Source organism: Diadema antillarum, unplaced genomic scaffold (genome assembly GCF_040938485.1).
Source record: "Diadema antillarum isolate AM-2024a unplaced genomic scaffold, OU_Dant_1.0 seq00000585_RagTag, whole genome shotgun sequence".
Classification (NCBI taxonomy): Eukaryota; Metazoa; Echinodermata; class Echinoidea; order Diadematoida; family Diadematidae; genus Diadema; species Diadema antillarum.
Window position 1 is genome coordinate 529,013 of NW_027271519.1, and position 24,842 is coordinate 553,854.

The 24,842-nt window shown below is 38.3% G+C and overlaps 2 protein-coding genes across 2 annotated transcripts in view; one reads left to right on the forward strand and one right to left on the reverse strand.

Moving 5' to 3' along the window:
• LOC139735560 (uncharacterized) overlaps positions 1-13,564 on the reverse strand; it is a 43,619-nt gene extending 30,055 nt beyond the window's left edge. The window contains exon 1 of the mRNA XM_071646317.1: positions 13,426-13,564. Within this exon, the coding sequence (XP_071502418.1) occupies positions 13,426-13,455 (30 nt within the window). The 5' untranslated portion in view covers positions 13,456-13,564. The remainder of the gene's footprint in view (positions 1-13,425) is intronic.
• Positions 13,565-16,619: 3,055 nt separating this feature from the next.
• Positions 16,620-24,842, forward strand: LOC139735561 (fas apoptotic inhibitory molecule 1-like). The gene is made up of 5 exons (XM_071646318.1): positions 16,620-16,730; positions 20,564-20,691; positions 21,319-21,541; positions 22,351-22,400; positions 24,395-24,842. Exons 2-5 carry the CDS (start codon positions 20,581-20,583, stop codon positions 24,542-24,544), a joined length of 534 nt encoding a protein of 177 aa, XP_071502419.1. The 5' UTR covers positions 16,620-16,730; positions 20,564-20,580; the 3' UTR covers positions 24,545-24,842.

Genomic DNA, 24,842 nt, shown 5'->3' on the forward strand with positions numbered 1-24,842 from the left:
CTAACACACTCTATCCTGTGCATCATTAGTATAACAACTATAAAAATTCCCTTTTGTCCCTTGATGTCATCAGTGCTGAATTATTCTTACAAAATCATACAATTGAAGGATACCAATCTTTTTAAAGCCAATTTCCCCCTCTCTTTAACCATCAAAAAAGGGGAAGTATCATGGAAATTTATGTTCAGGTCAATGGAGACTTGTGAGGTAATAACATTAGCTACCGGTACCTAAATTTGGATATTTTGTTACGACTAATAATGTTATGGTTTCATGAAAACAAGAGCAGCATGAAATGACCTTTATCTTATCTTATCATACTCTTTATAGAGTCTTATAATTATGAAACCTCTAGTGTTATGTATAATTCAATTCTATTCATTAAAACCAACTAGGGCATGGTGTGGAAATGACCGATTATAAATACACAAGAACAGGTTTAAAACAGACTTGACACTGCTGGCATTAACAGCCATTACTCTTCCCCACCCAACCATGATACACAAAACCTTATAGCAATCATTCCCAGTTGAGAGATCTAAACTTTTCGTACAATGGTTACATGGTTATATACTTTGTTTATTTTTAGGCATTAGTTCCTGCACATTATCCTGGCTTGATTATTGGAGTTAATTTAGATAAGCCTCATGTCACAGAGAAATCAGGAGATAACAGAATACAGAGTGCACAAGAAAATTCTCTGATAAATGAAGATTATTTAACTTCAGATACAATGTACATACTGTATTGTATTCAAGGCAAATGCCACTTGATGTCTCGCCTGCATATTGCAATGTGTGATTAGAGTGTTTTTCAATGTTAGTTCATTGTCCATTTGACCTTTGACCTTATCAGACTTTGCCAATATTCGAACTTGAAAGGCATCTTTAAATAATGTACCTGTGTGTGAGTTTTGTGGTCATTGCTCAAAGCTGTGGAAAGTTATTGAAAACATATTATATGGTGTTTATCAGGAAAAGTTCAATGTCATTTTGACCTTTGACCTTGAAGGAATTCACAAATATTCAATCTTGAATGGCATCTTTAGGTGGTACATTGTACCTGTGGGATGAATTTGGTTGTCACAGCTCAATGCTGTGGAAAATCATTGAGAGTACACCACAATACTATCTCTACAGTTCTTCTCAGGTCAAGTTCATTGACCTTTTGACCTTTGAACTAGTCAGATTTCATCCCATATTCAAACTTGATAGGCATCTCTAGGACGTAAAATAACGATGTACCTGTGATGTGAGTTTGGTGGTCAGCTCAAATCTGCGGAAAATTATTGGGAGTACACCACAATACTGTGAGTATCCAGTGCTTTATTCATCAGGGAAAGTTCACTGATATTTTGACCTTTGACCTTGTCAGCCATCACCTAATTACAATGTATGCCAAATTTTTTGGACTTTCTCTACTGAATCTCTTACTATACAGGCAAATATAACAATAATGTGTGTGTGTGTGTGTGTGTGTGTGTGTGTGTATTAAAAAGAAGGAAAGAAAAGAAAGGGGTGGGGCTGACATACATAATGCACACTGTATGAATATGTACATAAATTATACTCTGTAAATACACACTTGCAGGACTGTATACAATGTACAAAATATATTTCCAAAGTATATACATGTAGGCTTATGCTGTATCTGCTTATCAAAAATAAAAGTCATAATCAATATGAATGACACACACATGCATGTATAAAGCAACAGTTTACTCAGGCATAGTGTGTGTGTACCTCTAAATTTTGTGTCACCCAATAACAATCAATGTCACACAAGCATAGGCCCTGCAATTCTGTGAAGGCCCTTTCTCACTTCCATGACTAATCTCCCTTTTCCTCGTAGGTTAATTTCTTTGTTTAAAAAGACTGACATGATATGAACTCATGAACAACTGTCCACAAACACAATAAACAAACACAAGTCGTCTTTCCTATTGAGGTTTTTTTTTTTTTGTGGTATTTGGCAAAAGCACCTGCAGTGTATTTGTTCAGTGGAAACAAACTTCCTCCTCTGGCCACAATTTGCCATCTTCGGGGAATATATTACAATCCTTTCACAGTAGGGGTTCAACATTGTGTTATTTATGGTATCTGACTCACAGCTGCTGAATAAACATGAGGGAGTTGGGACACACTGAATATAATATAAGAAGGCTGAACACAAAGAAAGGAGAAACTTAAATCTGTACATGTGTGTGAGTTTTACAAACTGGCCAAGTGCCTACTTTTCCCCCTAGAACACAAGGATTTTAATTAACATTCCCTCACAAGAAGTCAGATACATGTAGGAATACAAGAACACAGTTCCACCTTTTAAAGCATATTCCTCCCACTCCAATGCACTGTTTCTACTTTTTGGGAACAAATCAATATGATAAAGAAATAAATGGAACAACATGAAGACTATGTCTTTGTATTATGCCCATCATCAGAACTTCAAAGTAGAAATACAGTTGTATAGGTATAATGTTAACAAATTTTCATTAAAAAAAAAAGGCTGATGTACATTGTATTGTAGGGGGTGCATGATGACTGATTTCTCCATTTTGGCTGACCACTTTTTAGATCCATTTTCATAAAAAAAAATACAGAACCCTGGACTGCTTTGTGCCACATACAAGTGTACATCTAATTGCATTGGCAGTCATAACTTCTACTGTGAGTTTGATCTTTGACTCTTGACTTTACAATGTACTTTCTTTCCTTTTGACTAATACTACTTGAGGCTATCTATGCTTAGAGCAAGCTTAATGTTTATTCTTGAATTAGACTGGCCAACTAACCACTGCAACTCCTATACAGTACAAAGAAACTTTTCTTTTTCTGGTGCAACATCACATTTGCAGTTTCATGCATATCCTTTGAGTCAGTGAAATATTATGTTTATGTCCCTTAGAGCTGCATGGCTTAATCTGGGGCACTTTATTTTCTGTGGCACCTGTCAGTCACCCATAGACAAAAGAAAGACCTATTTGACATCCTACATGACAATGCCCCTACTAATTCCAATATGTAACTTTCATGTAAAAAAGGGCAAAGAACAATAGAGCACCTTATTCATAACTCAATTTTTAAACATAATCATATTTTAGCTTTTGAAGCTACCTATTATTCATACAATTGTATATCTACTCACACTAACAGTGCAGTTCATACAAGTGTACACTGTACATATGTGTTAAATGTTACTGTTCCAATTCTACTCTTGTGTGTCATCTGTTGTAACCTGTGAAGATAACAAAAAAAAAGAATTAAGCTGATCATGACGAAATCGGAGAAGTGTTTAGCCTGACTCTCCGGTGACATAGGCAAAAGGCGAGGTTGCTGCAGATCGAGACACAAAGGATTGCCAACATGTGCCAACCTCTCTTTGTTATGTTCTTCTCGGTAAAGATACCACCTACTATTCATGACCTTTGAGCCCTAGAATGAAAGAGGTTGCAGCACACTTGGGAGTACATAGTAAACAAATGACACCAAAATCTGACATATGGTCAAAGTGCTGCATGGAGTGTCAACTACAAGTGTACAGGGAAACAGACTCAAACAGAAAAATTATAAAACACAGCCACGCTTTGCATATCCCCAATATGTAATTCATCTGGTTGACTTCACTTTACAAAGATATCAACCAGGTGAAAAAACACAAACTACGACACAAAGAATATCAGAGAAATTTATGCAAGAATACAATGTAGACAACTGAAGCAAATGATGCATACATACTGTAGTTTATCATGGCATATTGTATGCTGATGGACTGATCTACAGTAAGTATGGTTTGTCTTGTCTTAGAAATAATAACTGACATCCTTGGCTTGAAAACAAAGAAACCATTACACATTTGTACAAATGTGAACATGTACATCTTTGATGAAATGATTAGAAATCACACTCATCTTTGCAAACACAGAAACCACACACATACAGCTGTACATGTACATGTGTACATGTACAAAACAAGGAGTTCAAATGCAAACGCAGCCATCCACTTCTATTAATTTGAGATTTCAAATTAAAGCTGCTGAAAAGTAAAGAAAAGTCATTAAAGGGTGTGTACAGTTCTGGTCGAAGTGTAGATTTAGCTTTTAATGTTTTGCGAGATATTCAGAAACCACTCTATGAGATGTCAAAGAGCATGCAGTTCTAAGGGGTATCAAAAGTTTATTCGATGAAAATCGGTTTTGTAATGGCTGAGATATCCAAAAACAAGGTGAAACAAAGAGATCCTAATAAAGTTGTGGAATGTCGCCTTTTATTATTAGCACTTTTTTGGATATCTCAGTCATTTGAAAACCAATTTTCATCAAATAAATGTTGAATCCTTCTTAAAATTACATGCTCTTTCATATTTCATACGAGGCTTTTCATTATCTCACTTAGGAATGTTCAAAACATGAATCCCTACCTCAACCAGTACTGTACAGTCCCTTTAAAATGTGTGATAATTTCAATATCTTTAACATCATTTCTTGTTATTTAACCCGTTGAGGACGGTTTGATTTTGCTACAGCACGCATTTCCCATAGACACCTGCCCGAGTAAACTCGGGACTCGTCCTCAACGGGTTAATGAGCGTGGCATCACTGAAAAGAATGTATTTTTCTCTATTTGATGATGATCTTAAAAATTGAAAATGGTATTTAATCTGTTTTTGCATTCAAACTCTTCAAACATACCACAGTTCATCTGTATCTCAGGTTCAAAGACACAAAGCAATGCACTCTTCATGTGCAAGGGCATCACAGAACACATTGCAGCAGCACTATAAAGGATGCAAATTGGCTTAATTTTGAGGAAACTGAAAAAAAAATCAATTACTTTATAACCAGATAGGAAGCCCTCTTTTATAATAACATGAAGACATCTAATGCAACACAAGCAAAATATGGTACTCCACATCCTTGAATTTGCCAGCTCTCCTCCATGCACATACAACTTGTACATGATTTGTATTTTAAAGCACAATAAGTTTGGGTTTGGGTGGGATGGGGACAGTGGTCATCACTCATGCCACCTCACATTCTCCTTTCACACACAGTTTATTTAGGAAACCTTAGAATCTTGTCTGGGTCTTTCCTGACAGCCAATATTATGGCCCAAATTCATGAGGGAGGTACAATTGAAACTACGGTTTAAACCATGGACAATTTATATGGAGTGCCAAGTGTCACATGGCCTATTTCGTTACGAAATCAGTGATTTCATAACGAAATAGATGGTGCACTATGAAAATTGTAGATGGTTTAAACCATGGTTTCAATTGTACCATCTTCGTAAATTCAGGTCTACATGTGTATGATTACAGTGTGTATAAAATACTAAATTGAAGCCAAAGAACAATTTGAATTCAGGTCTACATGTGTATGATTACAGTGTGTATAAAATTGAAGCCAAAGAACAATTTGGATAGAAAACTACAATGGCTGGCATATATGCGCAGCCTATTGTAGACATTGTACAAAATACGAGTATACAATGTACTTCAGGAAATATCATACAATCGGTTTACAATTTCTCTCTAAGGATATCAACCGCAGTTCTGTATGCCGACCTCGGAAGGTTATTAGCCCATTCTCCCTATTTAATGATCATCTTCTTTCTGGTCATTAGTACCAGCATATCATACATGTACACATGTGAATTTGAATACACACTGACCTCTGCATTTAGCCAGGGCTGCACACCAACCCACTTTTTCTACTGGTCTGACCTGCCTGTCGGACCAGTAGGTGCCCAGTTTTCCATGCTTTACTGGTCCATTTGTAAATATGTTACTGGTCTGACACTAGTGACAGTGATTCAGGGTCAGGGACTGTCGGACCAGTGCTAGTGTGCAGCATTGATATAGCCATTAGATGTGAACTACATCGTGTCTTACCAAATGAGAGGGTATTCTCTAGGGTATTCTCTATACATGTACACGCATGTTCTTTGAACAGTTGTACAATGTGAAATGGAATTAAAATCAAGAAAATGTGACTTTATCAAATTAATGCTATCTTGTATTTAAACTAAGTAGTGATCACTCTAAGACAAAGTGAGACTGCATTACCTTGATTATTGACTAATGCATAATTATTTTACTTTTGTGTACAAATCTTATTGCAATTGATTGACAAATTGTCCTATATTGACGTACAAGTATGTAAATCACTGTATAAATCTTGCAGTATGATAATCTTGACATTTGTGACTGATATCACATGGACACAATGGTTTGTTTGTTTGTATACTTGTAAGCCATCTCAACACATATTAGGACCAGTGGCCATACTGTATGATATCTGACAAGCTAGCTCAGCATTCAATGTGTAATGCCAATGTCAGTGATGTAATCTTTCTAATTAGTGCCAAGAGCTCAGATCACGATTTTGAAAGTAACTGCAAGATACAGGGTGATCATACTTATTATGTATACGGTATGTATCGGTGCTTGTTCACATTTCCATATTTAACCCCCCCTCCCCCCCCCCCCCCCAAAAAAAAAAAAAAAAAATCAAACAAGTACTGTACATTAATAGCCATGCTATTTATGGGGTACACCCCAATTTAGGAAAAAAAAAGAAAAAGAGAGAGACCTGCAGGTTTAGCGCTCACCTGAATATCGCAAGTTCACCTTTCACGCAGTCACTAATCTAAATTATTCACAGCTCTACCAAAATTTGACCAGACATTCTCAAGTAGAAGATGAAAATGTAGAATAAAGGCCCAAATTGTTAAAGATTCCTTAATTTGGGGGAATGGGGCCCCCTGGGGCCCTCTGGGTGGGGCATAGCGCCCATCTTGATAAATTGAGATCCTGACCCCCTAGGGATGCTACCTGCCAAGTTTGACAAAAATCCATCATGAGGTTTTCAGGAAGAAGATGAAAATGTACAATTCAGGCCCCCATTTGGACCTTCCCAACCATACCCCCCCCCCCCCTGCCCCCAAGAGGGGCACCCCTGGATCTGCTATGAACAAACTTGAAACTACAGTCATTAATGTACTCACTGATAGTATTATCTTAGCTCTATAACTTCTGATACTAGAGAAGATTTCAAAAGATTCCTTCATTTTTTTTTTCTGGGGGGGGGGGTTGGGCCCCCTGGGGGCCCCCTGGGTGAGGCATGGTGCCCATTTTAATAAATTGAGATCCTAACCCCCTAGGGATGCTACCTGCCAAGTTTGGTGAAAATGGGTCATGGGGTTCTCAAGAAGAAGATAAAAATGTACAATTTAGGCCCCATTAGGACCCCTCCCCTGGGTCCCACGGGGGCACCCCTGATTCTGCCACGAACAAACTTGAAACTACAGTCATCAATGTACGAACTCATAGTATTAACTTAGCTCTATCACTTCTTTTTCTAGAGAAGAAGATTTTTACAGATTCCTTAATTTTGGGGGGTTTGGGCCCCCTGGGGGCCCCCTGGGTGGGGCATGGTGCCCATTTTAACAAATTGAGTTCCTAACCCCCTAGGGATATTACCTGCCAAGTTTGATGAAAATCGGTCTTGGGGTTTTCAAGAAGAAGATGAAAATGTACAAAGTTTACGCACGACGCACGCCGGACGCCGGACAAAGGGCGATCGCAATAGCTCACTTGAGCCTTTGGCTCAGGTGAGCTAAAAAACCCCAAACAAAACCTGCCTATTCATGAGCACTGTGGTACATACATGTATAGGCATCCCTCTCTTAAGACCACTAACATGTCTTAGGATGTGATCGGTGTATTTTTTTTTCTCATGGCGAGAAATATCTTCATGAACTTCAGGAAAATATCCCAGGTAAGGTTGAATCCAAACAGCCACAATGCACAAATGGATTCTGGGGTCTATTGACATAGTACAGTGAAACCCCGTTATAACGAGGTCCGTGGGACCGGCGATATTACCTCTTTATAACCGGTACCTCGTTATAACCGTACGCATCAAAAACAAAGAAAAACATAGGCACTATACACCCATCAATGGAACTTATAAGAACACCCTTTGCGTTGTTATTACACAATAATATGGGTGAATGTTATTGAGAGAATAAAGGGAAGTTGTTTGTGAATTAGACGAAAAAGTAGGGGCTGATATGAGTTAATTCTTTATCGTAATTCTTGTTTTGTTAAATTTTTCTACACACCAGCGCAAATAAAGTAACATACAGGCGTTGTTTACCGTAACTTGCGAGGTATTTTTACGCTGTTGGTGTTCAGCGGGAATGCGATGATTTCATGAATCATTTCGGCTGTAATCTTGTACAATGTATGATCGTTGTGCCCGAATGGATTAAAAATGCGTTCTTTATTTTCTTCCGAAAATCTCTTCGCGTTTTGTATATCCGTTCGTGAAAAATATGCGACAGAATATTGAATGTGGAAGGTTGTGATCCTTTTTACTCAAATCTGTACCTGGTAGACCATTCTGAAAGAAAGAAAAATCTTCATTGTGAAATGCAGTGTTAAAATTGTGATAATGAACAAACCCAGATCTATTCAAACTAGTAAATGCGTTTGTTTCTTTTTCTGATTTAGGTTAACATGCGTTATTCAACTTTTTTACGCTACTGTCACCTGGCGAGATCGCGATGATTTCAGAGTAACACACATGCGTTGTTTACAGTTAACTTGCGAGGGATCTTACGCTGTTAGTGCCCAGCGGGAATTCGATAATTTCATGAATCATTTCGGCTGTAATTTTACACAATGTATGATCGTTGCGCCCGGAGGGATTAAAAGTGCGTTCTTTATTTTCTTCCGAAAATCTCTTCGCGTTTTGTACATCTGTTCTTGAACAGTTAAACGCGTTTGTTTCTTTTTCTGAACACCGATTAGTAGGTTAACATGCATTATTCAACTATTTTTACGCTACTGTCACCCGGCGAGATCGCGATGATTTCATTATTTCGGCTTTAATCATACACACTCATATTCAAATTATCATTTGTTAAATGACAATGAACAAATCCAGTTCTATTCAAACTAATAAATGCGTTTGTTTCTTTTTCTGAACACCGATTATAAAGTAGGTTCAACATCTATTATTCAACTACTTTACGCTACTGTCACCCGGCGGGATCTCGATGATTTCACTACTATTTCTGCTATAAACACACACACTCACATTTAAATTATTATTTGTTAAATGGTAATGAACAAATCCAGATCTACCCAAACTAACAAATGCGTGTTTTTTTTTCTGAATACTGATTACGTAGGTTAACATGCGTTATTCAACTATTTTTACGCTACTGTCACCTGGCGGGATCGCGATGATTTCATTAATCATTTCGGCTTCAATCATCCACACTCATATTTGCTAACCAGCAAAAGAACTGGAAGTCGAAACTAAAACTGGAAAGGATATAATGATGAGTCGCACACGCATTCCAATTGTCCATTTTTGGTCACAAGTGTCGCTATACATGAAAAGTTTTTGAATGCTTTTTTTTTTCTCTCGTTGCGCTCTTGTCTGACCTAATATCAAGCATGCGTATCTCGCGAAAAAGAAAATTGAATGATTATGTTTAATACATGTAATTTAGTAGGAACATCAGAAGACATTCCTGCGTAAAATCGCGTGGTTTCGAAGAAAACATGGAAGGAACAGTTCTCTGCAAAACGGGAAAAAGACGTGGATAGCGTGAATTCGGCTTTCAATGTTTCGTTTGTCGCGTGTTTGAAAACGGCAATTTAGTCAAGAAATGGAACCTCGCTATATCCGATCAAATTGCTCATGTTTTTCTTTATCGTGATTTACCCAAATTGTCCTTGTTATAACCGGAATCTCGTTATAACCGAACTCGTTATAAGCGATTTGTTCTGTCATAGGTTTACACGCAAAGGAAAACGGGACCGACGCGATCACCTCATTATAAGCGGTTCCTCGTTATAACCGAACTCGTTATAACGGGGTTTCACTGTATGCCCAATTACACGTAGACTGCCAAATACATTGTTCTTCTCCTTCTTCTTTTTCTTCTTTGTGTGGTTGGAGCACAGCACACCATCTGGTGTATAAACATTATAGTACATGTACTCATACTTTTTGACTGATCTAGCGCATTTTTCCTGTGTGTATTTTGGGCAGACCACTTCACTTGGTTTGCACCCTGCAATTTTGCTGCGAATGAAGTGGGATCTTATAGGTATATGTGGGTCATGATCTCTCTAACATAAGGGACCTGCAATTTATGTCCTCCCAAAGGGACAGTTCTGCCTCTTACTGGAGGGTAAACAGCACTCAGCAAGATTCACTGGGCACTGTTCAGACCCGGGCCATTTGATTTCAAGGCAAACATACTATGCATTGAGCCACCTCCCCATGTATTATTATGATATTTCTTTTTTTTTTTGTCTTTCCACTCAGCCTTTTTCACCATATTATAACTGGGTTCTTATTGAGTCTTGGTAGCATCTTCCTCTTCTTTGTTAAGCTATCTCCTTCAATCCTGAAAATTCTGGCAGATATCAGCTGGTTGTTGTGGCAACTTCAAAGGAATGTTACCCTGCTCTTTGCAAGAGAAGTGAAGTGTTTTATTTTTTTTACATGCATTATGTATAGGGTATCGTTCTCCTGTAACACGGGACCAACAGCTTTAGGTGTCTGTCGAAAGACTTGGCAATGTGGATAAAGTGACATGGCAAAGGGCATTACTGTCGGGGTGGGGCTCACACCTCCCACATGCACAGAAGCCTGCGATCTTATTGCCGTGGTCTTAAACCACTCAGCCATATCAACTCCTCTGGCGGATGCATATGAGCAAGTTGATATTATGGAAGAGAGGTGTATAGTCGGCTGTCGGACGGGGTAGAAAAGAGCGCAATGCATACAATGTACACAGAAACTAGTGAATGTTCAAAAGAACATAAACTGGATTCAATCAATAACTTTTTGGACTACCACTACAGGTCAAAGAATGCACAAAATTATAGGAAAGAGTTTCTTTTGTACCCCCTATGAAAACCTCAACACAAGGTCCAGGACTCTGGAATCCTGCATAGGCCCCATTTTTTTTTTTCAAACTTTCTCACTTTAATAAGCAATATTAGTATTACATGGTTGGAAATACAGTAAACCTCGCATGAGTCGAAGCTCTCGGGACTGACAAAAATGCGTCGACTTAAGTGAAATTCGACTCTCGCGAGAGTCGATTTTTTTTCGACTCACAGTTATGTACATGTAGTATAGGACATTTGCATGCATGTGTGTGTGTGTGTGTGTGTGTGCGTGCTTGTGTGTGTTTGCATTCAAATTTGTCTGTTCTTGAAGATAATGTTCTTATTTTGTTCTAAATTGAACATGGAATTTGTATCAATACTAGTACCTAGTAGTTAAACGTAGTTCGCTGAGAATGTCTGCGCTAATGTGGCAATGTGCATGTGCTATGTCTATGGTGCAACATAGGTAGCCATCTCTGTCAACCTACCCTGAGACAAACACTCTCCCAGGCCCATCCTACCTCCATTAAACAAAACTATACAGCCAGCCGGGCACGCACAAACAAGCTCCACCCACTTGGCCTGTCACTAAAATATTAAAGCAGCGATTGGTTGACCAAGGAGTTCTGGCTTGACATGGATAAAGTATGGATGTGCTGTGTGTATGGATAAAGTACATGGATCGATGTGCTGTGTGTATACATACATGTGTATGTATTCGACATGCGTGCAGAGCGGTACGGTGAGTGTGCATGCTTACCTGCAGCAGGCCAGGGACGGGGTTCTGCGACATGCCGATTATTTTGTTCTCCTCTAAATGTAATGAGAATGCCAGACAAATCTTCTTCGGCTCAAGTGATGTAAACTACGTGTATTTTGTACAAAAGGGACTGACTGTTTTACTTCGACACAGCCGAAATTCGACTCTCGTACTTCGGCTTATCCAAATATTTCTTAGAGAAAATACATAGGGAAAAATTGGGACTTTTTATTTTGCTTCGAGTTAAGTGATTTTCGACTCACTCGACGTCGACTTATCCGAGGTTTACTGTATCATTTTTAGCTACACCTGTATCCAGCCATTGGCAATCCAGGGCAGGGTTTAGTTAGGGGCCACATACTGTTTTGACCTGACCACAATGACGCTTATCGATACTTTACATGCAGGAAACAGAAGTGTATTCTGACATGTTTCAGCTTCTCAACAATGCCAATGCAAACCAAATTTGGTTATCAATACAAATTATTGCCATAAACACTGTTGGACATCTACATTAGTACATAAATCGCATAGTTGCTGCACTACTCATCCACTACCCCCCCTCCCCCCGATACGAACACGCATATGCCTTGCAGCGTACGCACATCATCTGCTGAAGTTGTTCAACCACTCTGATCGAAAGCATCTAACGCTCCATTGGGCCCAGTTGCGAGAAAGTCTAAAAATCACACACAACTCCCCCAGATCATACGCAACTTTGTGTTTAAACACAAGTCTGTGCTGAAAGGGTGTTTGATTTTGTACAAAATAACAAATGCAAAGTTTCGGGCAATAATTGTGTTTGATGTGAAGTGAATTGCGTTTATATAATCACAAGTCCACTTTTTTAATAGCAACACCTGGTTGCACGCCCGCACTTGGCAATTCATCTCATTCGAGTCCTGGCTAATTTCAGAAGAATGTGCGCCTCCACCAAGCACATGCACGTACCCCTCCGCCAAGCACATGCACGTACGCATACAATGTCAGTGAGTAATCTTGAACTGATATTCATTATTTCTGCATGCACCAGGCAATGTTTATTGCAATGATTTTATCATGGCCAAAGTTGCAATGTAATGACATGATGCCATGACATTGTACAGAAGCTGAATTGACACACCATGCATGTTATCTAGACTAGTGAGAATACCAGATATAATTCTGGAAAAATATCAATTCAATCTAAATTAGGTGGGTTCTACAGCTACTGGACCAAGGTCTAACGTTAGAACTCTGGTATCTAGACTAATCTAGATCTAGATCTTCATGTTGATCTTGTCTCTGGAATTGAGTAATTGACTATTAAAGTGTTAGTGTTTGGCAAAAACTGTGACCGGAACGTGTGTGTCCATACGGGCCCCTACAAAAATGCCAACCCCCCGACCCTGCCCTGCCTGCCCTGCCTGCCCTGGATCGATTGATTGCCAAGCCATTGGATGAATTAAATTAGGGCCTAATATGTGGGGTTAATACTTTGGTGGGGTGTAAAAGGAACTCTTACTCCAGCTCCATTACATATTATACATTAGTAAGCCGCACTCTGTCTCTATGACTGTACATTTGCAGATCCAAAACCAACGATACACACACAAATAGATCCAGTCGCGATCGCAGAGCAGAGGAGAGTACAGGTGCTACACAACATAACAGACGGGTAGGCTCGCGCTCGTTGTCGGATCAAGTCTCAATGCTTCTGCCAAAAACCTATGCTTACTTGTTTCATTTCGACATATCAGACTCACCTCACTTCTACTTCTTACACTACTCGTCATTTTTTCCACAGGTAAGTGCGATTCCAAGGTGATATAATTTCAGCCGGGCGTCACACACTTGCAAACCATAACAATGCACGAGTTGAGCATAACATTGTTACCGTCTCCTGTCTGCATTTGTGCATGTCCTATGGTGTGTTATGTTATGGGAATAATGGCAGGACTTTAACAATTCCTTACACTCGTTAAGAGCGCGACTTTCATTGGCTCGCAGTGTCCCCCTTACCAGGAAAGGAACCGGAGACTTCGCATGCTTACGTATTTCATGACGATATGTTTACCACATTATTTGTGTATTTTTTCCATTTTCCGTACAACGATTGTATCGTAGCTGTCTTGTTACAGAAATGCTAACTTTCTCTCTGATTTGATGTGTAATCTAACAACCAATCAATTTTCCTGTCTCTTCTGGTGCGCATAATCAGCTGTAGCTGGTGTTTTGAGTAAACCACGCATGTGCAGATCAATTAGTTGGCATGAGATCGATGTTGTGATACTGCTCTCAAGCGCGCGAAGAATCACACGCTTTGAAACGAGCTCGCGAGTTTTCCTTTCAGAAGTAGACCAACTCCTCTTGGTAGTTTGTGTGTGTACGTGATACGGCGATTTTTCGCCAGCTTTTGTTTTTTGTTTTTTGTTTTTTTTTTGGATTCCATGCCCATGTGGAGAGTCTATCAAAATCCAGCCTGACATACTGACAGAACAAATACTAGTACTAGTAGAAAAAAAGTAAATAAGCGGCTGAGAAATCCAGCTGGTGTTATTCGGCATGGATGTTAATAGCCAACCTAAAGAATCTACACAAGCAAATATACTATAGGCTTGTGATTATGTACATGACAAGTTTGACAAGTCAAGTCATCGAGACGAGTAATATCTCACACCATCTATAGGTCCTGTAATAGATAACGAACAGTTTATACAGAGCACTGAGAATATAATGTATCACCTTGTTTTACCAGGGAGGTGAGACGATTATTAGGTAGGGTCTATATTTCCGAAGAGATACGTCCTATACTCCTATCATCTCTTTGAAAATGTGCTCAATTTGATGACTGAAATGCTTTATTTGAAAGGAATCATCCTAGTCATGCATTATAGTGGCGAAACGGTAGTCTGTAGGGGCCGCGGAACGGGGTGTGGGGCTGAATCGTAAAAAACAACTTGAAAAAAAAAAAACTACTGTACAATGAATGTACAAAGACTCGTCCTTACATTCCTCCAGGAGGGGTTGTCAAGATGACCACAAAAAAAAAAAAAGAAACTAAAAACGTTACGCGGTTCCTGTTCTGTTGAGTGAAATGTTACATGTTTTGTTCGTCGTGGAGCAAATGCGCTAAAATTACGTCAAGAGAATAGGTGCTGCTTCTCCTATTAGATAACAAGTAATATTGGTTGCAGCTCCTGAACAATTCATGACGATGTTCTATCACCACACAACTCTTAAATGTTGTGTAGGCGTTGCACAGCGAAGAAGAAAAAAAATCACAAATACTGTATTGCACTTTATATGGGTCGGCATCACCAACTACAACCCTTCTGCAAAGAATAGATGTACAGATATATCTTTTTGGTATAGTTTGAAGAAGGAAAGAATGTAACTGGAAGACCTGATATCGTCATCATTCTCATCTCACTTGAGCAAAGACATAGGCCTAGTGTTTGTAACCAAGATTAGGCCTACGTAACATATTTTCAAACGCAATTTTAGAATTTCATAGTTTTCATTTTTACCCCAAATTTCACTTCAATGTCGGCAATCATTGTTTGTTTTTTCCCGCAGACTGCTGAAAAGAGATTATTCTGACCCCCCCATAAAACAAAGAACAAAAAAAAAGCAAGCAAAGAACGCTCCATTTCATCTTCAAACTGGTTTAGTGGACTCGTACTTGGTACTTGGTTGGGATCCTCCTGAATACCTCCACTAGAGTTTTAACTGGAGGTGCCGGAGTGTGGACGTTTAAACAAATAGGCCTATTTCATTGCATAACATATTTTTAAATTTAGCTGGATCAGTTTAAGTGTGATTACAGAAGGGGGAAGTTCATTTCATGGTTATTGTGCTAGGAAAGAATGAATTCCTGATAGGCAGAGACTCAAACCCAAGCACCTGGAAGCTATAGGGTTCTAGATGCTCTCTCGTGTTATCTAAGGCTTATATTTTTTTTTTCAACATACGATGACACTAAGCAAGAAATCATTTTAAGCGGGAGACACAGAGCCAGAGCAGGAGAAATTAAATCTGAAGCGGGAGAACGAGAGATTTTGCAAAATATAGGCTTTCGGCGGGAAATCTCTCCCGTCGAAAGCGGGAGAGTTGGAGTCTTCTTTGGACCTCCAGTCTGGAGGATGGTTACTTCAAACTGGAGAGTAGAATGAACCTAGTACATACATTATCGAACCTTTCTGATGTGTAGTGTGTCTGTTTCTTCTCAGTCATCAGACACTCGTCTCTTTCGAGAATCATAGGAGCAAAGAAAGACTTGCCGAACTGACAGCCATATTCGAAGTAGAGAAGATACATTATCAACATTTGCAGGGAGCGTTTATAATTGAAAGCATAGATTATGCAAAGACTGAGCCAAGGTTCGCCGAGAAAAACACCGTGCTGTATCCCAAAAATACGGTACTGAGCAGAGATTGCATTTTCTCATCCCCTCAAGACAACAAGTGCAACCTAAGTAAAAGGGTGCTGTTCTTTATTCCGAAGGTTCGCTATTCCGAAGGTTCGTTATTCCGAAGGATCGTTAATCCGAAACACGCAAATTCCCTATACCTAGAGGTTCGTTAATCCGAAAATGAAAAAGGGTTCGTTAATCCGAAAATTTGTGGCGTTATTCCGAAGGTTCGTTATTCCGAAGATTGGTTAATCTGTAACTGAAATTCGGAACAATGAACCTTCGGAATAACGAATCTTAGGAATAAAGAGCCTTCGGAATAACGAACCTTCGGAATAACGAGCTGTAACCGTATACAGGTACATACGGCACAGTGCCGTATACGGCACTGATACGGCACTCTTGCCAGCGCCATCTACGTTTTAAACCGTAACGGGTACGTAGTGTGTTGTATGTACACAGACAGTCCCAGTAGTACAGAGTACTAGTACATATGTGCATGCATTGATCAGCTGTGAACCGGCTTGTTTTTCTGGACAGTTGTATCACAGAACCTGCTGCGGGTTGATGGTAATTTTTCGTCTCCATTCCAGACTGCTGAAAGACCGGTTGTGGCTTTGCACAAATCTCAAATCGACAATAAGTGGTGACCGTGAGGTAATATTAACTGGTTGACAAATGGTTTCATTCATTAACTTATACCGTAAATTCAGTCTCATGGTCATGCATGCGAGCATCACAATTCCGGAAACTGCACTGGATGCCCACGCCACGGCCCACGAAGGCCCTAGCGACAAGGCCCAGTCCGACGCCACACCGTGGTTACATTATTACATAGCCAGGGTAGGCCGATCTGACAGTTAAAACAGATCCCACATCAATTGCGGTAGATCTAATTGTAGCCAATTTGTTAACGAAATTATGAAACTACTAGTCTGTAGTAGGCCTAACTGCTGTAATTTATGATGCGACGTAAATGCTAACATTAAACAATTGGTCTGTCGTAGACAACATGACCAGATCAGATGCAGATGACAGATGAGACAAGCTACCTATCGTAGTAGGCCCCTACTTTTAAATGCATTGCCGCCATTGAATTCACGAGGATTCTTTCACTCTGTATCTGGTCGTTGGGGAAATGTTCCGCGGAGACTGTGTCTGGCTTCACGGATCCCCTCCGGAGGCAATGACGTAAAAAAAAAAGTTAAAGACTCCTCCGGACAGACAAATCTTTCTGTCTACCTTTCACTAAATTTATACACTGATTTATATCAGTTTCAGACAAGTAATGAACAATACCTGTGTGAATGTGTGGCTGTCATTTAGAAAGACGTATAAAGGTCTGGAATCTAGATCCTAGATCTATCTAGACTAGACTGGGGTCTGTAGACTCTAATATTTTCAAGACAAGGATGTGTAAAACAAATGAGGTTTCGTTCAAATTCAGATCAACAAAAACATACGAAAAATAGGTATCATTTAATACACTTATGCCGCCCACTGCATCACTGGATGTCTGTTGGTGTACATGATTTATTATGCTCATTTAAGGCTGTTTATGCGTTCAGAATTGTAGATTTGATGTGGTCAATAGCACAATCAGGGTATGCAAATGCATATAGACCTTTTAGGGCCTAAGGGGAAAAATTAGAAAACTTGGTGAAAATTTGTTTTTTGCTATTTGTTGTAGCTGAGTGTTCAAATTTTCATTTCATGTAAAGAAAGAGTCAAAATTTTGCATTAGAATGCACATAAATTAGCATTTTAATTAGGGGTGTCAACTTACATTGAAATGACTAGTATAGTGGAAAAATTCATTAAAAAAAGGAGAATATTTTTTCATCTGAAATTGCTTTTAGACATTCCTGATAAATACCCCTTTTATTCACCACTAGCACATACAATTGTAGCCATGACATATCACAAAATATGAATTAATGTCATATTTTCACTACTCAAAATGGATGATCAATTTTGTAGCCATTACTTTGAATTCATATAAAACCACTTTATATATTTGATAATATTTCACTATTGCCAAAGAGTGAAGAAGTGAAACTTTCAGGAATAGGTAGCAGACATATACTGGCCATTATTACAAAGTTTTATGCAACTAGGGCTGGTATTTTGGAAGATATGATATTTTTCATCGAAAAATTATCTGTACAGTTTGACCTTGAGTGTGCGCATAGTGTTTGGATCCATTCTCATATTTGTAAACACAGATAGAGGAATGAATATGAGATTTATGTTGACTTGAGTTGATGTCCAAGCTGTGACACTCAAACAATGACATATTGAGCCAAAATGATAGATGTTTTTGCTTATATGATGTCTTTAAAAATTGGAAAAAAAAGCATTGAAATAAGAACAGTGAACACTTACCATATGACTTTCATGCAGTAGAAGATGGGCGTGGATCAGTCTTATTTTTCCTCAGCAATTTGTAAATATATATATAAAAAAATGTTCTTATTGCTCAAATTTGCTAAAAATTTCCCCACAATAGATTACTACAATGTACATAATGTATAATTCATGGCTAGAAAACCAAGGATATTCAATAAGGGGAAATGGTTCTTTTAAGTAGTCACATTAGGATATACCTCACTGAAAAAAAAAAAAAAAAAAAAAAACGGCTGCACTTATTTTCCTCAGCATTTGAAAATGGCACAAAACTCAAAACTGGCTGAACAGCTATTGGCAAACAGCACACCATATTGTAGTGTATCTTCGGTACTTTTAGGAAAAGGAGAAAATACAACTGTATGCTGTTTCTCCATGTATAACTGCACAACATGGGATTGAAGGTCACAATGTCACAAAAATAAGCCAGCATTACACTCCTACAATGCCGGGATATCAGACCTCATAACTTTCTCCAGCTGAAAGGACCACTGTATTTTATTGCATGCAAGCAATGCCAGGAAAAAGTCCATTAATTTGATACCGCACACATAGGGGTAGACTTAAAATTCAGACCTCAAATCTTGATTTTACGTAAGTTGTAAAACGCTTTTTGTGATGCATTACATGGGTTTTGGGGGACTTATTGGTAATTAATCTTCATTGATTAACAGTAAATGAGAAAAAATTAGCTATTGTATTACCATATGTGATTATTGATGTCAGCATGCTGCATGTGAATTTTGAAGTCAGTTGGTGCATTCTTTTAGAACTTGAAGTTACAATTTTTTAAAGTGAGAAAACCATGATTGCATACCCTGATTGTGCTTATCACAATTTCCATTGTGAGTCCTGGCCTAAGTTTGCAATCCCCTACAACGAAGTTAGAGAATGCTGCATGATATTAAGGGATGTTCACACGATCTGCATGATAAACTAAATTTCAGAGATATTGTATTTTATGAGTCAGAACTATGTAGTTGAGTAACTTGCACCGCACATTGAAAATGTTCAATGCAGTTAAGAATTAAAGAAGACTTTGCTCATTTTTCTATACGTTTGCGATTTTGTCTCAAAATCATGTAGATTCTATATTTGAGATCTAGAATAGCTGTCAAAATGACAAACTCATGTACATTTAAAATGGAAAAAGCTGCCACTGTTTAATCTGGACTTATATACACTCTAACATTGCTCTATTGGAACACAATTGTAACAACATTTTCAAGATACAGTATCAATCACTAATTTCTTATCAAATAATCATTAAAAGTAGAAACTTTGTATAAAAATTCATTTTGCCATTGGAAAAAAAAAGTTTATCAATGTAGAACCAAGTGTAGCCACGGGGGTTTCAATGTCCTGGTATGAAGGGATATTCAAAAAGTGCACATAATTAACTGTCAGACAATGCACTATGTTCTATGTAGTCCACAAGCAGTATGGACCTACTATGGCTCTAAGTTTGGCCAGTTTACAGACACTTCCAAATTACAACACAGAGCTAAAACAATGGTTATATTGTAGATTATCTGGTAGGACCCGAGTTTCGATCACGTCTAAATCTCGCTAGCACATGTATCATGCAATGCTTCGCTCATATGATTATGAATAAGATTATTACATCTTTCAGCAACATACAGCTGTCTCAAAACAAAACAAAACATAGCAGAACAATCCAACAGTAACAGTGAGCAACAAGGTTTTGAATGTAACATAGTTTTTTGTCAAATTTTGTGTACATTCCCGTGCTTGAAGATCTCGAGCTCAAGTTATGATGTGATACCATTATATTTTGCACACAACCAGGTGCAAGTACAGACTATATTTTATCAGGATAATCCTTGTATGAGACCTATTTTTATAATGCCTAATTCAGTGCTTTATTTTGTTTTGTTTTGTGTTTATTATTTCACCTAAAGTTATCTCTCATATTCACTATCACATAACCAAACTCTGAATTGTCCAGTGAAACTGTGAATCTTGCTTACACCCCTTCTCATGTTAAATTTGGTACCACTTGTTGTCCCATAGTGAAAGTACATAGACAAAAACCTGGCATTTTATTTCACTTTTGTTTGCAGGCCGTTGCATTCTCGCAATGACAGACGTGGTGGCAGTATGGACAGTGGCACTTAGTGATGGAATACACAGAGTCAAGTTTGAACATGGGACTACCACAGGCAAGAGAGTCATTTATGTTGATGGCAAGGTGAGAGTTAGTGTCATGGTGTCTTATGAGCCAAGCCCTTTGAAATCGCTTTGATTGTAGTTCAGTTTGACTCTAATGAATCTGCAAAATGCAGCAATCAACACCATGCATCTATGAGTGGTATGCATTGTATTTCAAACAAGATTTCAAAGTTATGACATTGATTAATCAACCATCTGCTTTGTGTGTGTGTGTGTGTGTGTGTGTGTGTATGCTTTTTCTATTGATAGAAATTTAACATACGCCTGTGCAAGCATAGGCCATAACTGACAGTCTTGGTAATTTCAGAGCAGCTCTGCTTTCAGTATACCACCCATATGCATAAAGATATAGTTGCAATGGCTACCATGTACAGTAATTTTTCAAGGGTGAGATAGGAATTTTAGAATCAACAGCACATACCACAAGTTCATGAGTTTCACTTATGTTACTCTTTGTTGTATGTCATATTGGCTACATTTCAATTTCCTGGACTGGTGGTGGAACTGCCTATTTGTAGACAGTGTCCTACATAGCACAATTAATGTCACACAAAGATGTGAAGAAATTTACTTGACAGCAATAATGCTAAGTACACATACATGTATATGTTGCTAAACTGGTGCATGCTGATTGAAACTTTATCAGGAATTATCCAGAAAGAACTGGATGTTCAAGCTGGTCGGCAGAGAAACCTTCACCATAAGCGGGACCAAGGCCGTCATCAACATCGATGCTTGCAGCGGCTTTGCCTACGAGTATCAGCTGGAGGTCGGTGGCAAGAGCTTGGAAAAGTTCACCGAGCAGCGGGCACGAACATGCAAAGTTTGGACTCCTGTTGTTGATGGGGTTGGCCACAGAATTGTACTAGGTAATCCATCCGATAAAGCCCTTCTTTCTTCTATTTTGCTAGCACAGTCGACTGTTGAGTAGTAATCCTCTTTCCTCTTGCAAGTTAGTAGCCTTCCTTCTTTCTTTCTTTCTTTTTTTCGATACACAGTAGTTGGTATTTCATATCAGAGTGACATATTTTTTCATGTCAGAGTGACTTCTTTTTTTCACTTTCAGTAAGTTTTGTTTCTCCACTTGTATAAAAGAAAAATAGGTATGACAATATCAAACATATTCACACATCTTGAAAATGTAAACAGGAGTTCTCAGTACAAAGATATAATCATGTGAATAATAAGTTATATTTCATGACAAATCTTTAAGCATACAGGTGGGAGAGACCTTTATCAATTAGCAACTCGCTTGACTTGTACAAAGGCCTCCAAACATTATGACTTATAGCAATTTATTTGTTTTAAACCTTTGAATTCATGTCGGGAACAGGTCATTTACTGAAATATTTTCATGAAAATCATTATAACTTCAATATTTCAGTCATTAGTTTCAGAGTTCTTTGATATAGTGTGGTCCACATTACAGGATGTCTTCCTACAGGTATCACATGTGACATGCAAAGGGGCATTAAAGTAAAATGAGACTAAATTGTAGGTAAGACAGAAATTCAGGTTAATTCTTTTCTGCTAATAGCAGCAAACTGCAACCTTGATCAGCAGTAATATCATGAAAGTGTTGAGAATGTATCATAATACAGGATAGTCACCATACCTTATGAATCATTCATCATTGTTAAGTCTAATTCATGTTTGTTTGTGTTTTTTTTTTTCACAGAAAAGGATTCAATGCAGATTTGGTGTGATGGACATGTACTAGAAACAGCAGTAAGTATTCTCATCAACTTGACAGCAATAGTTTGCTTGTGGGGTTATTGCACTCGGAGGGAAAACATTGACTGATATGTGCATGACTAATAGGCATTGGTATTAAATATATGTGTTTAGAATTGGTAGTGACTCTACAACTTATTGTGTACATCATTATATTGTGTTTTGATTTGTCTTGATCTACAGATATCAAGTATGCATTGTATTGCAGTGGATGCTTTCAAGTTTGGTGGTAGTGGTGATGCTGGTATTACAGTGCACTCGCGTTATAACGAAAACGGTTATAACAAAATTCTGGTTACAGTGAAGTAAAAATTTAGGCCGCAAGGCTATCCACACTATGTATTTTTATTGTTTATTTGTTCGGTTATAACGAAATTTCGATATAACTAAAGAAAACTGGCGGTCCCGAGGACTTTATTATAACAGGAGTACACTGTATACCTAATCAGTTGCATTAAAATCAAGCTCCAACATTGCCGGTCAGATTAAGACAAACAATACTGATCATAGATATTCGTAACCAAACACTAGGTTTTTAAAGTGATTACTTATGGTTCATGTCAAATGAAACTACTTTGTATTGTACAGATGACTGGGAAGAATGAAAATGACAAATTACATGACAGCTCCCCCATACAGTGATCCTTGGCTTACTCCTAGGCACAGATTTATGTGGCCATATCTAGACTGTTTGTTTCTATTAAAAAGACGACTATTGCATCAACTTGCTGTTAGTAGAGGATGCTATGAACATTGAATGCAGACCTCCCAACCATTCTGAATTTGGAGGAAAGATTCTGAATTTTGACAATTCTTAGCTTGTGTTTCAATAAGTGTTTATTTTTCTTGATAATTTTACTACACACTCCTATGGGAACTGCTCTTTCTTTCCTACTTTCAAACTAAATAAACTCTTTTTTTTTCAGTTAGAAAGGTTTGGAGGTCTGTGAATGTGGTTCCCATGGTGATATGACATTTGCTCCTTCGATAATTGCTTTAGTGTTATTTTCTCCCAGGACTTAGGGTTTGGGTTGTGATAAGGTGTTTAATTTAGTTTGACGTGAGGATTAGAATTAGGGCTAGGGTTATGTTTGTGGGTAGAATTTATGTTTGGCTTAGCGTGCAGATATTCATGGGAGCAATTGTCAGAGGAGCAAATGTCATGGATCCGGATCCCATACATGTAGCAATGCCAGCGGCAAACTGGGAATGACAAATTTGATAGACCCTAGGGGCTGGTGTTAGGCAATGGGGGAAGAGTATGCAGTCATCAACATGAACAATGAAACTTAGTTCCACAGACACCATTCAACATCAAGCTCAGCACTAGCAACCTGTGTTATAACAGTATGAGCTTTATAGCAACAGACACAGCCATAAACTTCCTCCAAGAACCTTGCTGCAGTGTCAGTATATATTTACTGACAAATAGGGACTTGATGGACATAATCATTGAGTAGTTGAATCTGTGATGAAGAACCATAGTTGTGGAGTGAGAAATATGTGATATCCCTTTTCAAGAGAACACTTGGCCATTTCTCAATTATGCATTTTAATTTGATTTCACTTACTTGAGGCAATGTCTCTGTTAATGGTTTTCAATTTAGCAAAGACTAGTGGACTTGCAAAAAAATTTCAATATGACAACAATGTTGAATATGATGCCCTCCTGTCATAACAAACACAGTTTTAAAAAAAATCTTGTTACAACAATGTCAAAAAGCGAATTTGAATTTTAAAATTATCATCTTTATATCTTTACGTACTTAAGTGTTTGGCTGTCATAAAATTTTGATGTAATACAAATAAACTGCTGGTCCCAAGAACTTTGTTTTAATGGGAGTCACCAGTAGATGGTATACACAGTATATATACCCTGGTATTTTGTATAGCAATGCTTTTATGAAATAGATGATTAACTTTACACTTTGTCAGGAATGGTTCACATTCAATGTATGGTGCCAATTTTTGTTCTGCCTCTTTGCCAGGGTGAATTTGTGGACGACGGAACGGAGACCCACTTTGACATGGCTGGTCATGCCTGCTACATCAAGGCCGTCAGCAGCGGCAAGAGGAGAGAGGGTATCATTCACTCCCTCGTCATTGACGACGTCGAATACCCAGAGACGATAGAATGAGAAGCCCAATTTCCCTTTCTGCAGTGTGGTAGCGGAACTTTACACGTAATGTATTTCATGCATTTGCCCCATTTTCGACTCGATGCCACTGGGTTTTGTTGTCAAGAGATGAATGAAGTAGGGCTTATGAAGAGCTTTATGTATCTATGTGATTTTTGTCTTTCTTTGTCTGTTTATTTTGTCCAGAGCATTTTAGTGGAGAAAATAGATTACAGACACGTACAGAAAATATGCCATATCATGAGTCCTCTCACTCTCGACGTTAGTAATTTGTAACTGAAATATGTCATGAGCAAAA